The sequence below is a fragment of the Penicillium oxalicum genome, chromosome II (genome assembly GCF_001723175.1).
Source record: "Penicillium oxalicum strain HP7-1 chromosome II, whole genome shotgun sequence".
Classification (NCBI taxonomy): domain Eukaryota; kingdom Fungi; phylum Ascomycota; class Eurotiomycetes; order Eurotiales; family Aspergillaceae; genus Penicillium; species Penicillium oxalicum.
This window is the reverse complement of record NC_064651.1, coordinates 4,080,297-4,096,180: the sequence shown is the minus strand read 5'-3', so window position 1 is coordinate 4,096,180 and position 15,884 is coordinate 4,080,297. Positions and strand designations below refer to the sequence as shown.

The 15,884-nt window shown below is 50.5% G+C and overlaps 5 protein-coding genes across 5 annotated transcripts; 2 read left to right on the top strand and 3 right to left on the bottom strand.

Annotated features, from left to right (window-relative positions):
* Nucleotides 1-406: 406 nt before the first annotated feature.
* On the top strand, nucleotides 407-4,966 carry POX_b03280 (uncharacterized protein; the record flags this gene model as incomplete). Its single annotated transcript, XM_050112179.1, has 4 exons — nucleotides 407-521; nucleotides 588-780; nucleotides 895-4,900; nucleotides 4,955-4,966. The coding sequence occupies 4 exons, from the start codon at nucleotides 407-409 to the stop codon at nucleotides 4,964-4,966; spliced, it is 4,326 nt and encodes a 1,441-aa protein (XP_049972525.1).
* Nucleotides 4,967-5,917: 951 nt separating this feature from the next.
* POX_b03279 (uncharacterized protein) lies at nucleotides 5,918-7,389 on the top strand (the record flags this gene model as incomplete). The annotated part of the gene is made up of 3 exons (XM_050112178.1): nucleotides 5,918-6,005; nucleotides 6,195-6,773; nucleotides 6,881-7,389. 3 exons carry the CDS (start codon nucleotides 5,918-5,920, stop codon nucleotides 7,387-7,389), a joined length of 1,176 nt encoding a protein of 391 aa, XP_049972524.1.
* A 301-nt stretch (nucleotides 7,390-7,690) lies between these two features.
* POX_b03278 (uncharacterized protein) lies at nucleotides 7,691-9,841 on the bottom strand (the record flags this gene model as incomplete). The annotated part of the gene is made up of 3 exons (XM_050112177.1): nucleotides 7,691-8,860; nucleotides 8,988-9,716; nucleotides 9,785-9,841. 3 exons carry the CDS (start codon nucleotides 9,839-9,841, stop codon nucleotides 7,691-7,693), a joined length of 1,956 nt encoding a protein of 651 aa, XP_049972523.1.
* Nucleotides 9,842-11,330: 1,489 nt separating this feature from the next.
* Nucleotides 11,331-11,513, bottom strand: POX_b03277 (uncharacterized protein; the record flags this gene model as incomplete). Its single annotated transcript, XM_050112176.1, has 1 exon — nucleotides 11,331-11,513. One exon carries the CDS (start codon nucleotides 11,511-11,513, stop codon nucleotides 11,331-11,333), a length of 183 nt encoding a protein of 60 aa, XP_049972522.1.
* Nucleotides 11,514-13,747: 2,234 nt separating this feature from the next.
* On the bottom strand, nucleotides 13,748-15,481 carry POX_b03276 (uncharacterized protein; the record flags this gene model as incomplete). Its single annotated transcript, XM_050112175.1, has 2 exons — nucleotides 13,748-14,475; nucleotides 14,533-15,481. 2 exons carry the CDS (start codon nucleotides 15,479-15,481, stop codon nucleotides 13,748-13,750), a joined length of 1,677 nt encoding a protein of 558 aa, XP_049972521.1.
* Between the last annotated feature and the right edge of the window lie 403 nt (nucleotides 15,482-15,884).

The window sequence follows — 15,884 nt, the reverse complement described above, 5'->3', positions numbered from 1 at the left end:
TAGTGGTGCTTGGTTGGCGGTGGATCCCCATTGAATTATTTCATCTCGACCGCCTTGTGCTCTTGCCCCAGCAACACGTTTGGGAAAGCTACGCCGAAATAATTTGCCCAGCAGGATCCAAGACGAAAAGAGAACAGCCCACCACGAACTTTCCCCCCCCTTCCCCTCCCCCGGCATTGCAACTTGGCCACCTCTCTCCCTCGGGCGCTCACAATGGAGCGATAACCGCCTGTCGATGGGTCGCGCGACATTGCCAACGGCTCTTTCAATCTCCTCATCGTTGAAGAGGCCCGCTTTCTCCTGAATGTTCTTACCGTCGGACCTTATCTCACCTGCGTATCGTCCTTAGTGGGCTGTCAATCCTCAGGAGACCATTCCACCGACTTCTTCCCTTCTACCACTGATCATGGATGCTTGGTCAATGCCGGCCAAGCCGGCGCAGAACACATCCAAGGTTCCAACGGGGTTGTCCGCGCCTCACGGATCTAGTCCCTCCACATATGAAGAACCAAGCTCTGGGGGTAAGGACCAAACAGCTCTTCGCACGTTGAGATCATAACAGTAAAACTAACACTCCGACGCCTTAGTTGAATCTTCAGCACGCCGACGCCTGCAGAAAGCCGCATCGACTAACTTTCACATGAATCCCTCAAACTTTGAGCAGCAGTCCCCAAGAGGCATCGCTGGCATGCGCTCAGGGGATGTCGGTGGGAGAAGGCTGTCAATCAAAGGGCCCAAGGTCCCTCAAGGACCTCGACCACAAGATTCCCCGCGCGTCAGGTGAGCACAGCCCTGTCTTAGCCGATTGAACGAATGCCTTCCCCCTTATTCACCCTCACGCTGGCGGTCGATCGGAACGTGTCACTATTTTGCGCAGCTAACGACGATTTTTAGTGCCCATCCTGCGACTGGATTCCATTCAGAACCATTTCCTACCAGTGTTACGCAGGGTTCCTCGAAGGGTTTGAACAATCGGTCCGTCAGTATTGGGAACCTTGCCCGGGTGGACGCATGTCATCAAGCCACAGCTACCGAGCGAGGCGACTTTCTGTCACCAATCAGCTTTGACGACTTTCACAACAGCCTAATGGCTGAGCCAAGTCTTAACCGATTCCCTATGCCCGGAAGTGCAACAGTCGGATCCGAGAGCAAAGAAACCGATATTTCTGGGAAAGCCTCGTGGATTCAACAGAGCTATGACAGCTCGGCCTCGGAGCGGACAAGGGGACCAACGTCTCGGCGGAAGAGCGAGGTCAATCGCTTCAATGGCCAACCCCCTACGAGCTCAGCAACATCGACAGCCTTCATGGGCACCCGGACACGTCGCCAAAGTCTTGCTCAGAATGCAGCCGGGACCGCCTCAGGTGCGCGCAGCTCCCGCAAGTCCATCAGCTCAGGTGCTGCCGCTCCCACAAACGCCTCGACTCGACGCGCCAGCCTCAGTGCTCGAAAGGCTAGCGTGGACACGTCGCGATTAGACGCAAACAATGCCCTCCGCGCAAGAGCTCAAAATATGGAACAAGGTCACGATGATGCCAAGGTTTCATCAGCGATGCGAAGTCTCAAAGCAAAGTCTTTCCAGCCATCCCCTCGCGAGCCTCGAAGCACCTTTTTGACCACAAATCCCGCTTCGGATCACACACGCTCATCTTCAACAAATGCGGTCCGTACACCGGTCAAGAGCACCCCCAGTGGAGACACGACTGGTGACGGTGCGGCTGCACACACGACACCTTCCTCATCTTCCAAACGCATGTCTACAATGCCTCATGCGACTGGCTTGGGTGCCCGAACCATAAGTCCAACTGACGCTCGTCGAATGAAACGCATGTCGGTCGCACCAAATGCTCCTCCGATGCCACATACGCCGCCTATGCAAACGGAGCCTCTGCCCACGAGACCAGTATCAACAAACCAATCTCCCTCCTTAATTCCGAGGAAGAGCGTCACCCCTTCTTCAACTCGGACGACACCTGATCCGAATCGCAAGTCGTACAGCTCGGGACTTTCTCTATCCTCCAGCACCAGCTACAATTCTATCCGCAATTCTAGCAATTCGCTCCAACCTCGTCTCTCTCAAAATTTCTCATCCTCGCGACTACCGACACCCAAACCTCGAACGGAGCAGACTGCAAAGGAATCCGGTGAAGAGGTACCCCCTGTTCCAGCAATTCCAAAGGCATATGAATCCCCCAAGAGTGAACTTGATGCGCCGGTGTTTCCTGCACCGCGGAAGTCAAGTTTACCAATGGATGGGAATACTGCTATTGCACCGCAAAGCGAGGATTCCACTACTGCCGTCATTCATGATGACAAAACCGATGGTCAACGTACCCGTGCCACCAAGACGCCCGAGTCAAGGGTACGAAACACCACTATGCTGGGTCGGAAGGGACTGCAGCCCTTGAAGCTACCACCTCTGAATCTGCTTCCACTGGGCACACCTATGACCACCAAAATTGAGGCGCTGAGAGACCGGGAAGCTGATGAACGCGGAACTCGAACTCCCCTAGACCAGATCATGTCAAAGACCCCAAGTACTCCCATGACAGCTTCCAAGGCAAACTTCTGGCAGCGTGAAGAAGATGAGAGGGTTCCTGCCACGCAGATTCGCAGCAGTACTTCCCACTTTGGTCTTAGCTCAATTTCATCGGATGCTTTGCGCACGTCCAGCAGTACCGGAGGGTTCGGGGCAGCAGACACGCCAAACATAGCCCGAAATATCTCGCCTTATGCGTCATCCACCCTCCCGAAGCCCAGCTCTGATTTCAACTCTCTTCATCAGCAAGCCAACAACGACTACACCGACCAAGTTTCACAGCCATACAAGCTCAACGGGCCCCGGCCACAAACACAGAGTGCCATCTTCAGCCCTTCATCCGAGACTCTTACCCAGATATCCACACCGTCCGAGCCTGAGTCTACCGCTGTGGGGACCAATTCTTTGAAAGACAAACTAAGTGTTGCTCGTCTGCGACGCAACTCTAAAGCTCAACTTTCGTCCGAAGCGGATGGCGACCGTCTCAAGTATGACAACATGCCCCCGCCGAAGCTGCCGGCATCTGCGACGTGGAACAACCTTTCGTCTGTGAACTCAAGCAGTCCCGTCGCGAAAGCACCGTACCTCAAGCCCCGCCGGCAGTCTTCTGTCTCGAGCATCACCAAACAGACGTCTCCTCGCAAGCCGAGCGTCAGCAGCGACCGCAGTCTGACCCTCGAGCACAGTACCACGAATGAGTCCACAGGCAGCGATCATTCACAGGTGCGCGCAAGTAGCTACATCTCTCCAGTTCACAGAATCATCAGCTCTGCTCGATCAAGCACCGTCATTCATGCACGCCCTGCGGACCACGGAGTTGATGCAGACATTGCTGTAGCAGACGAAGAGATGAGGCGCTTAGGTGCGAAGCGGAAAGACTTCGAAATCGCCGCAAAAAAACTTGACGATTTACGCCGCAAAGCCGGGCCGAAGGATCGCGTCAGCCCTGCGCAGGCGCTCAAGATGGCCAATTTGAATATCTTTGAGCGTGGTGAGATTATCGACTACCGTGATGTCTTTTTTTGCGGCACTCAGAATGCGAAGAAGCATGTGGGGGACTTGCACTCCGCCACGGCAAACTTTGGGTATGACGATGATCGTGGAGACTACAACATTGTCATCGGAGATCACCTCGCCTATCGGTATGAGGTGGTCGATGTTCTCGGAAAGGGAAGTTTCGGGCAAGTCGTGCGTTGTGTTGATCACAAGACGGGTGCGCTGGTTGCAGTCAAAATTATTCGCAACAAAAAACGATTCCATCAGCAAGCTCTCATCGAGGTGAATCTCCTGAAAAAGTTGAAGGAGTGGGACTCTGAGCGTCGACACAGCGTGGTCGCTTTTGACCAAAGCTTCTACTTCCGTGGACACCTGTGCATCTCAACTGAATTATTGGGCATGAATCTTTACGAATTCATCAAGGCACACGATTTCCACGGGTTCTCGCTCAAGCTCATTCGGCGCTTCACCAAGCAGATGCTCGGTAGCCTGGTGTTGCTGCATGCCAAGAAAGTTATTCACTGTGACCTGAAACCCGAGAACATCCTCCTTGTGCACCCATTGAATTCCGAAATTCGAGTCATCGATTTTGGCTCGAGCTGTTTTGAAAATGAGAAGGTTTACACTTATATCCAAAGTCGTTTCTATCGCTCCCCCGAAGTCATTCTGGGAATGTCATACGGCATGCCTATCGACATGTGGAGCCTTGGGTGTATTCTGGCCGAATTGCTCACAGGCTATCCCATCTTTCCGGGTGAAAACGAACAGGAACAGCTCGCCTGCATTATGGAAGTCTTCGGTCCACCCGAGAAGCATCTGATTGAGAAGAGCACTCGCAAGAAGCTGTTCTTCGATTCACTTGGCAAACCGCGCCTGACAGTGTCATCCAAGGGTCGACGCCGTCGTCCCAGCTCCAAGGATCTCCGGCAGGTTCTCAAGTGTGACGATGATGCTTTCCTGGACTTCATCTCCCGCTGTCTCCGCTGGGACCCCGCTCGTCGGCTTAGTCCCCACGATGCTTTGAAGCACGAGTTTATTACCGGCGTGAAGGCCCCTTCACGACCCCGTGTGTATGCCACCGCGACCCCCTCCAAGCGAGGCGTGTCGGCCTCGAGTGCTCGTCCCCTCCCTGAGCCCCCCAGTGGGACCCTGAAGAATCTCCGCACTCGCGATGCTTCCGGCACTTCCCCCGTGAAAGGTATGAACGGGAAGCGACACTCGACTGTGACCGGTCTACCCCCCAGCAGCCCTGCCAAACGCGGCTCGACTCTCTCAACTATCTCGGGCACTGGTTTGCCCCGTGCCTCGGCACGCAGTATAAGCGGAAAGCCAGACCTCGCGACAGCGGCGGCGGCTACCAGCCTGGTAAGCTCAGAACTCGAAGCACAGTATACGGACAATCATGCTGATCGTTGATAGAGAAGCAAGTAAACAGTTGATGGGCTGCGCCGATGCGGTTTGTTTTTCTTCTTGGGTCTCACGCCTCGATCATGAATGGGCAGTTTCACTTCTTTCCTTCTGCCTTTCCCCCTCTCGCCGTCACTACATCCTTCCTCTTCCTCCCATCTCTCTGCGTCTTTGCACAAACCTTGTAATCATAATTGGCCTGTATTCGTTTTGATTTGTTCTTCTGGTTTGCTTTTCTCTCATGCATCTGTCGGTTTGTCATGTCAGCTTATGTTGGTCAGGTTCATGAAATGAACCCATGAGGATGAAGAACAGGACGACATGCATCCTATACCCATTTTATGTTCTGTGATAGCATTTACATCTGGGGCCTGGTATGATCATTTCCGGCGGCCATTGCATCCACCTTCCTACTTTTACTATCGCCTGTCTCTTGATATGATGACTCTCTCTCGCATCTTTTTCTTTGGGCCTCACACTTTTATTTTTCGACTTTGAGGATCCTTGCTTGTATACTTTCGTCTATAGTTGCATCTCTGCGTGAAGAAATCCCCACTAGTCCAATCGGGTGGAAGTGTCCTTGGAGAGCCCATCTGGATCAGCAAATAACACTTGCATATCTTTTTTCCTCCTCTTTTTTTTTTTTTTTCAACGGCCCTTCAGCATCTCCGCTGCCTGTGTATAGAGACAAGGGATTCGATTTGTTCTTTTGTAATGAGCTGGATTTTTCTTGGCCACCATGGCCACCATGGCCACCAATGATGTTTCATTCGCAACATTCGCGAGGGTCTGCAGGAGGCGGACTGGATCGTCCCCCTCGGGCGCTGCCAACTGGCCGATCGCTGCGGCAATCGGGCTACTTGGCCACATCGCCTTATCGGCGTGCCTGGCTCCACTCGTCAAGTATTCCCCAACTTTCCACCGTGGGTGCCATTTGCTTCCCTTCATGTCGTTGTCGCGTTGACAGTTTGAAAAATGAATGGGTATGAGCCTAAAGGCTTTGAAGAAGACGCCTTTGGGGACAAGGGAAATCAGTCAGGACTGAAGACCTTTGACGCCTTCCGTAAGTTGACATTCATCCACATCGTATCCTACCGGGAGCACAACACAGCCCAGGAACCACAGACCCTTTAAAAGTGTCTTCGATCCTCGCTCTACGCGGGAGGCAGTGAATTGAACGCCGTGTTCTGTCACTCAATTTCATTCAGTCTGACTGACGCTGTATTCTTTCTTTTTCTCTCTCCTCTTCCAGCCAAGACCAAGGCGTCGTATACAACACCCACCACACGCGGCGGACAATGGACGGTGCTTATCCTGGCAATCTGTACCCTGTTGAGCTTCAACGAGCTGAAAACATGGTGGCGCGGCACGGAACACCACCAGTTCAGCGTGGAGAAGGGTGTCTCTCACGAACTGCAGTTGAATTTGGATGTTGTGGTCCACATGCCATGCGACACACTCCGTGTCAACATTCAAGACGCCGCGGGTGACCGCATCCTCGCCGGCGACCTCCTCGAGCGCGAAGATACCTCTTGGAAATTGTGGATGGACAAGCGGAATCACGGCTCCCACGAGTACCAAACCTTGAACCACGAGGAAGCCGATCGACTCAGCGCCCAGGAAGAAGATTCCCATGTCCACCATGTCATTGGTGAAGTCCGTCGCAACCCAAGACGCAAGTTCCCCAAAGGACCCCGAATGCGCTGGGGCGAACAGGCGGACGCTTGCCGGATTTTCGGTAGTCTGGAAGGCAATAAGGTGCAGGGCGACTTTCACATCACGGCGCGCGGGCATGGATATCGTGAAATGGGGGATCATCTGTCGCATGAAGGTCAGCATTGCACCCACAACACTACCCCCACGACCTTTTTTTTGCTTTCTCTCTCTTCTTCTCTTATCTTTCGAGGAAGGCACTACTAACCTTGAAAACTTGGACAGTCTTCAATTTCTCCCACATGATCACCGAGCTCTCCTTTGGCCCTCACTACCCCAATCTGATGAATCCACTCGACAAGACCATCGCCGAGACCGAAAATCACTATCAGAAATTCCAGTATTTCCTCTCCGTTGTCCCAACACTCTACACAAAGGGCCGGTCTGCATTCGACGCTTATACACGCGACCCCTCATCCCCTGCAGTCCGCAAAAACCGCAACGCGATTTTCACCAACCAATACGCGGCTACAAGCCAGTCGACTCCTCTGGCAGAATCCCCATACTTGATCCCAGGAATCTTTTTCAAATATAACATTGAACCTATCATGCTGCTCGTCAGCGAGGAGCGGACGGGATTCCTGAGTCTTTTGATCCGAGTCATCAATACTATCTCTGGCGTGCTGGTCACTGGCGGATGGGTCTATCAGATCTCGGGCTGGGTTGGCGAGTTTATGGGGAAGAGGCGGAGACAGACCGAGGGCGTCTTGACTGGAAAGAATTACACGGATTGAAAGGCGTTTTTGATATCTTCTCTGATTGACTTCAAGTTTGGGCCATTATTTGACCGAGGACAAGTGCATTCTGTCATTTTTTTAGAGGCTCCGCACGTACAAATTAGTTTGGAGGTCCTGACACTCGACGGGCCGTCCTCACTTTTTCTGATTGAACGTATGCCCGCAATAACATGAATAAGTGATGTTAAAAAAAAGCCCTCCCCCAATTGCCTTTTGGCATCGAAACCCGAGTCTGAATCTGGTGGTATTTGTCATTGGCTCATGCGAAAGGAACTAAAAACCCGGGATGGATGGCTAACTAAACCTCAAAGACCTGACCCAAGGCTAAGCCTGGGCCTTCCGCACCAGCACGACTGTCAACTAGATCCAAGCGCCAGCCCTGCCAGTCACGCAACTTGCGCTTCACCTCACGTACCCACTCCACTCGTTTCCGAGCCTCCTCTTCAGCCTGGGCACGCGCAAACTCAGCCTCGTCAAATTCGTCCTCCAGATTTTCCTCCGAGAGCAGCTCCAAGCTTCCATGGGTAGCGGGTCCGTGGGGGCGCGGCGGGTTGCTGGAGCCCGCCCGTGCACGATTACCACCCGCGAAGGCGGCAAGGCCACTTGATATTACGTCGGTGAATGACGAATGCTGCTGCTGCATAGCCATGCTTCGGCGTCGAGAATGATCGGGATGACCTCCGACTAGATCGACATCGTCAAAGGCGTTGACGCCAGCGTCGCCAGAGCCCGCCAGACCATCGCCTGTGTGCTGATGGCCCGCCAGCTCGGAACGTCTCTCCTGCCATACACCACGACGCAAGTCAAAGTTCTCGCCTTCCAGTTCTCGAATGCGACGCTCCAGGCGTTGGCGCTCTTCATCTTCAAGTTCATCAAGTGCATCATCATCTGTACCGCCACCATCGCGCTTGCGCATGCGGTCGAGCTCTTCATTGAGACGGAGGTTTTCATTCTCCACGGCAGCCAGCTTTTTGCGTAACACAGCGGTCTCTTTTTCGGCTTTTTCGCTCTCACGCAGGCGCGTCTGATGTCGAGATTCTGACTCTTTGTGCAAGTTCCCAAGTGCCACTAACTTCTTGTCCAAAGTTTCGATTTTCTTCTCACTCTCGACCTTCTCGTTTTTCAATTCGTCGACCTCGCGCTGAAGGGATTTGATCAGCGTTTCCGTAGATGTCTTATCCACCCCTTCCTTCACGGCTTTTTCTGAGGCGCGAGTCAAGGCCTGCTTCGTATCATCGAGTTCCCGTTGAGTTTTCCCAAGCGTCTCTTGCGTCTTTGCGAGCTTAGTTTCAAGTGCAGCAACCTGTGTCTCATGGGTGTCACTTGAGGATGTGAATGATGCTACTTGAGCGCGCAGGTTTGAAATTTCGAGTTCCATGGACTCAATTGTGGCAGACTTGGACTCCAGCTGTCGCACAAGATCCGCGGCGGCGATTGTGAAGGTGCAGGAACTGAGACGCTCGCATTGCTGCGATGTGAGCGGGACTGGAGCTGTGAATTCTGTCGTTGGAGCGAGGCAATTTCCTCTTTCTATCGAAATATGTCAGCGCGGTCGCGGAAGCAATTAAATTCTCGGCAGGAAGAAGTCATCTTACCAAGGCGTCAATGCTTGCAGCCTTCTCCTCTGCCTGTCTCAGCTTGTCTTTCAGCTCTGCCCCGTCAACACTAGCCTCCCGCAGGTCCTCCAGTTGATCCTCCGTCTTCCGCCAACGAGCAGTTGCATCCGATAGCTCTTTCTCCAGCCTCTTTCTATCTGCCTCCAGCTCCTCAATCTTCGTTGACTGCTTTCGGAATACTTCGTGAACGGACTCGCCATCTCCAGTCAGAGGAGGCAAGGGCTGCGGTGGTGATTTTAGGGCTGGTGGTGAAGGGCCGCCGTGAGAGATTGATGTCTTGCGGAATGAGGAGGATCGTAGTTTCGACTGAATCGACAGCGAGGGCTGGCGAGCGTGACCAGCTCTTGGGGTGTCATTGTCTAAATGGGCAGGTGGTGATTGAGTCTCTCCCTCGGATAATGTAGGAGCGGGGGGCATCGGCTCGGTAGGCAATTCGCTCAAGTCTGGCGCCTCGTTCGAATCGTCTCGGATTTCTTCCTCTGCTGGTTGCTCTGAGGTCGTCGTGTTTGCTGGCGTTTCGTCTAGTGGTTTCTCCTCCGCCGGGCTGCCCACCGAGGGGGCCGCTTCTGGAACCGGTTCAGGCGCAGCATCAGGCGCAGCATCAGGCGCGGGCTCTGTGTCTTTGGGCGTGTCTGTCTCTTTTGTGGGCTCGGTAGAGTTTGCTGCTTTCTTGCTGGCCTTTTTCTTTTGTTTCTGAAGCTGAGCCACCTGCGGTAGGAAAAGAAAGGTGTCAGCTCATTGTCGCAATAATAGCTTCGAAAGTAAAGGTGACATACCCTTTTCTTAGCGGCAGCCAGCTTCTCGGCCTTGATGCGCTCTTCTTCGTCCGCCATTTTGCAGTAATTGACAACAAGTTTGACAGATGTGAATCTGCTTTGGTGAGTTGAATCGGAACGAAGGACGGACAGCTTTCCCCAATAGACGCACGGGCCACCTCCGAGCTGCCGGAGGGCCCAGTTGCGAGGGTTGGCTGACTTACGAAAGTACGTAGTTTTCGCCCTCCAAGATGGAGGAATGAGCCTCGTTCCAGTATCATTACATCCAGTGACTACATCTACCACATATCAGTGGCCTCACTGGTGAGTACGAGTAGGTATTGCTTAAAGTTTCGGTACCCTTAAGTTATCTAGAGATTTGCTTGAGTACCGTTTTGCTTGGAGGATTATGCGGATATCTGGCCCACTTGGTGACAGAGGAGGAGAAGGGAAATGACATTTCCGGTCTGGTGTTCACCATAAGCCATGTCAATGGGCAAACCATATTTTGAAAAGGCTCAACTTTTTTAGGTGAAGTGGCATCCTCACGCGCTTTCAAATTCTCTTGTCAAAAAATGGTGTAGGTACTGTATGCGCAGAATTCCGTCCAAATTTGACTAAATCTTGCGTGTGTATGCGAGTTGTAAGAGGTAGACTCGACCGTTACCGTCCTTGGTGATAATATCAATTCTAAGGAACCTGTTGACTTGACCGTTATGGGTGATATCGAAGGTCTTTTCGATTTGATCCTTCGACCAGTTAGGTGCATCATCGAAAAGTGTAATAATCAGTATATTATCAACGTGTAGTAAAACATAGAGCTTGCGCTTGATGTTGTCAAACATCGAGTGATCTGCTTGTAGGTGTATGAGTCTAACTGTAATGAGGGCCCCATAAACGGTATCTTAGCACTCCTTGGGACCCTGCCTGAGGCTATATCAGGTTCTGAGAAGATCACACTTCCCAGGCTCTTGAAACCTTCAAGAAGATTACTGTAAATTTCTTCCAATAATTCAGCGTTGAGGAGTGCAGCCACATAGTCAATATGAAGTCAACATTATGTATGTCCAAGCACAGTAGTCTGCAATTGCGCAGAACATTTTGCAGCTTGAGACTTTGGCTGTACTGGCATGGAGATTGAGGTAATCGATTCCCTCACGCTGCTAGAATCCTTTTGCGACCTGGCTGGCTTTGTAAGTGCCGTCATTTTTTGATGCGAAAAACCCATCGGAGAGGAAGAAGAGTCATCTTTTTTGAAACGGCGATCAACCACGCATCAAGTGCCAATTTTGAGCTGCTTCGAGTTATTTTGCGTAATATTTTTTGGTGCAATTTTGCTCCATGTCATGCCAGCCGCTCGGCTCAAATTGAGCGGACTTTCGTGGTAGAAGCTGCGGTAGCGGCGGTAGATAGGTAGTTGCGCTGCGAATTGAGTTTTTTGTTCATTCAACATCATCAATACATACGGCGTAAGAACATTTCGAGAATCATGATACTACTTTGATTCAACTGCTGCGCGCGTCTTGGCGCGAACGCGCGCTGATCGGCGGACAGTTGTATCCGAGTCTTATTCGACTTCTGGGCTTTCCGTTGGTTCAATGTTAGATCGAGGTCGTTCATACTCAGCCTCGGGATTGTCGTCTGCTGTCTTGGGGCGATCTTCTTCTGTCATTGTCTGCAACTGTCGAGTTTCTCCAGAGGTGTCATCCCGCAAATTTTGCAGTTGGCGATGCCTATCGTAGGAAGTCATTGGAATTGATGATCTTTTCGAAATAGTAAATCATCCGTTATAATGTAAGAAGTTGGAACCGCAGATTGGATTGGTTTATTCGCCCTAATTGGTGAATCCGTCATTATAATGCCTGATTGGGAACTATCATGGAATTCAGCCGGGATGTATCTGTGCGAAATGGCAGCGGGGTCCGGCTGGCTTTCGTGCGGTTCTGCATCTAGATCGTAATCCGGCTTTGGTAGGTTTTCGAGCACCGGCAACTTCGAATTAGTCTGTTGCATAAGAGTCCTCGCTCAGGATTTTACGAAGGATAGGTCAACTATTAAAGTAAACAAGTTATCGACTTGGCTATCACCGGCGCATGTGTGGACCTAGTATTAACCCGTTGAATTAATGGGCTATGACAATTAGCTGACCCCCCCTCCGCCGGTTGAGAGGTCCATGGTCCTTTCCAAATGAAGTGTTAAAGTTTGAATCATTGGCAAATTACCAAGAGGAGATGAGGTTCACGTGGAAGGACAGAATATACCAAACCCTGTATAGAGTGATCTTCGTAAAACCCCCTCCTTCAGTGTAAAAATCAAACATATATTACTATATCCTTTTCGAGAACTTGATTACTATCAGTGAGCGGTGTTGACGGGGTTGAGAGTTCTATAATCAGTCATACTGGAATCAAACATTCAGGCATTTGGATTATTTTGAGTTGGTGCGGCCGTAATGTAAGCCACCAAAGCTCTAACTTCCGTATAATTTGAAGAGGGTTTTTTGGTAGAATTCTCCCCATCCTTCGAATCAGCATTGCTTGTAGTGGCTGTATTTGGCCCGTCTTGCGAGGCTTCTTTTTCTTTATTTTTAGGGTTGTCCCAGCAATCTGCCCTAATATGAGCAGATGGACGATTATTGAAGATACAAAAATATAGAAAATCTCTTCCTTGTCTCCTGCCTCTAACTCTGACGGTACTATTTTAGTCTTTTTCTTCGTTGTCTTTCCTTTTCCTCTGCCTTTGGTATGTCTGATACCCTTGGTAGCAGAAGTTTCTGGATAGGCAGTAAGGAAGTGTGGTTTTCCCTAGTTTTTGCTTCAAACAGGGCTAATGACCTTATGAAATGCAGCTGCAGTAGGTGTAGTCACACGATGAGAGAGAGGCATGAGGTGTGAGACTGTTACTGCCAAGGTATCTACTTGGGCAAGATAAAAGACTTGTTCGTCAGGGAAAAAGTGGCTCGCAGCAGTCAGAGCTTAGAGTAGCACAAGGACTAGTTCTTAGGGATCCTTTTTCGGGCCCCTCACGTTCGATTATCTTGCAACAGACAGGTTTCATCAGGAACCTGATCCTTGATTAGATCAGTCGATCGATCAAGTAGTGGTGGGATACAGAGACCCAAAGTATTTTAGCCTGCTTGCGAGTTCAGGCTGAAGCAATTTATGCCGTATTTGGATGAGGAAAGATGAAGACTAGGGAAGATCAGATGGACTGAAACTTTGCCGAAAAAGAGGGGACATATTACTCCGAGAACTGATTCAATAATTTACGTGGACAACGCCAAGAAACATACATTCGAAATAGTACGTTTTCCCGATAGTCGTCGCTGCATTACGCAAGAACAGAGGTACTGAAAAAGCCGTAGTGAGCGCAGCTATACCTACAATACCATGCCCCCCGTCCCTGCACATTCATCGAGATGTGTTTTTGTACCGGCGATAGTCGTATGTCAACGGTGGACCTTGGGCTGCTCGGGAAATAAACTTCGCTCTAAGCTAATGAATGGGTCACGTTCCTTGCCGGAAAGTAAAATTGTTTGTACGGCATGTGGTTCTGCCACTCACACGCACCAGAGCTTAGGAAAAATCTCTCCCCCATAGCAATCTCACACCTTCATCCCTTTCTCATATCGTGCAGCTGCACCTGCTGTAGCTGCATCTCATCAAAAAGACCTGAGAAAAAAATCGCGCAAGAATAGCTGACACGACTATTTTACGTTTAAGCTCATTCCCGTAGATCCTCGTACTGCTAGCATGCGATTTTGATAGACCTACAGATCTAGAGGCAAGGAAGCAATCTGGAGGCGAGACATCTGAATTGGGGAATCTAAAGAGGAGAGAGGGAAGAAGGAAGAGGGAAACCCATGACTGGGAGAAACCCCCTCAAGACACCTGACTGCTGGGCCAGCAAACATCTGGAGAGGGCAAACTCTCTCAGATTTTCAAAGTGGAGGGGAAGGGAGCTCTGGATCATTTTCAATGCTTCTCACTCAGTTTGAATGTCGAGTAAGCTGAAACAGGCCTTCGAGAATGAGTGCGGCCAATAGGAGATTTGCACCTTCTGACAGGTTCGTTCAACACAAATTTCCATGTTCGCACTTGAATTCATCGCACAGAAACTTGCCCGTGACGTCGACAGGATTTTATCACCGTTCTTGAGCCCGGCAAGGGCGGCTCTCGATCCTGGTACGAGACCAGAAACGATGCGTTTGCTTGTACTGGACCTGTCAATCCCAAACTCAAGAACTTCTTGCATTGAGGTGGTCAAGTTCCAGTTCTGATAGACCACTCGGACGTCTTTCAAGTTGATTTCTATGCCTCGAAGCATATTTCGGAAATCTTGAGACATGTCTCCCAGGTACGGCCATAGGTAATCAAGCCAGTTCCGTGCCTGAAACTTTTCTCCTCGCTGCCTTCGTTGACCCATATCGATAATAATGTCGTCCAGAGGACTCATCTGATCGAATCCATATATACCGCTGGCTTTCCTGAGGCGACTATCAACCTGGAGAAGGTATACGCAACCTCGCGTATAAGGTATCAGCTCTGCGTACCAGTCGTCATAGAAAATATGCTGAGCGTCGAGTATGTCCATATGAATTCGCGGGCTGCAACCATACGCTTGTAGTATCGCATTCAGTCTACTAACAAGGTAGTCAACCCCGCGAAGGCCGAAGCGATAAGGTAAAAAAATAGAAAAAAATTCTGCAAGGCCTATTTCATAGTATAAGTATAATAGAAAACCAGTAGATGATTAATATATTCACTTACCCTCAATATACCACCCATTATCATATCCATTATCTTCAGGATCCATCATTGAGAAGCTGTGGACCATCTCGTGAGAGAACATAGATATGAGCTCGTCGTCTGGTTCGTTTCCGATTGTCTCATCATATTCGAATACATAGCTCTCCGGATACGCACCTCCTCCATACCCTCTGATCACGCGCCGAATGAATATATTATATGACGCTTCTTTCTTCTTGAAGTAGGCGGCTAACTTCAGAAAAAAAGATATATTGTATTCATTCAGACAGGCAATCTTGGAAGGTAACTCCCCAAACCAGTTGACATTCGCGCCGGAAAGACGTTGATGACTAGGAGCTGGATCGGGGTAGCTCCTTATTGGTCCTACCATAAAGACCGAATCTGCAACTGTCATAGGGTCACCGTCTCTGATAATAGGCCGAGGCCCTTCGCCAAATGACCACAAAGCACGTGTACCAATTGGTGCGTCTGATAGATCCCACTCCACGACATGACGCCATAACCGAGCTCCTGTAGGCCGCGGGAGGAACCATCTCCCATTACCGATAAGACCTCCCTGATCGCGACGCATGTCAACACGTGGGCCCATCGGTGTTGTGATATCAACATGTCGAGGTTCGACATGGAAAAGTAATGTCACATTACCCGAAGTACTGCGATCCACGCGCCATTCTTGATCAGTTGCATTTGGTGTTGCCTTGGTGAAGTAGAGAGAGAGGGGGCCTTCGTCATCGAAAGCACAAATGTTTTCCTCGGTGAATCGATGCGCTGGAACATTTCCATAACGCGTCTCAAATAAGAGAATCGCCGTGTGCGCAATGCAACGAGGCTGAGTCAGGGCTTGCTGAATCGATAAAGAAGATGCCCCGTCACCGTCAAAGAGTGGGGTAATCGAGATCCTGGAGATGGGAGGTCCATCGTCCGGACAACTTTCGATCCAATCTCCCATGGGAACTAGTTCAGCCAAACGGATATATCCTGGAGGTAAACAGCAGGTTCTTCTGGAGAAAATGGGAGAAGGAGGTGAACGTGGGAAAAGCGCTCAATTTAAATCATCAGGGGCCGCTTAAATGATAGTAATAATCCATCGATGCTGAGTTCTCCTTTCCCGTATACTCTTGATTTCCTTTTCCTTCTGTAGTCCTATCGGTCTTTATGCCATCCATGAATGCTGCTTCCTATTAAGCTAAACTTGTATCCTGCGGATGCCAATGAGACGGTCGTGCTTGATGATCTGGTCTAGTTGCCTTCGGTAATTCGGTGGTTCCATCTACGCCTCCGGCTCGCGAGATGAGGCTGCCTAGAGCACAGGGGTACCCCTCTTTACTATGCGCATTAATATAAGATTCCGG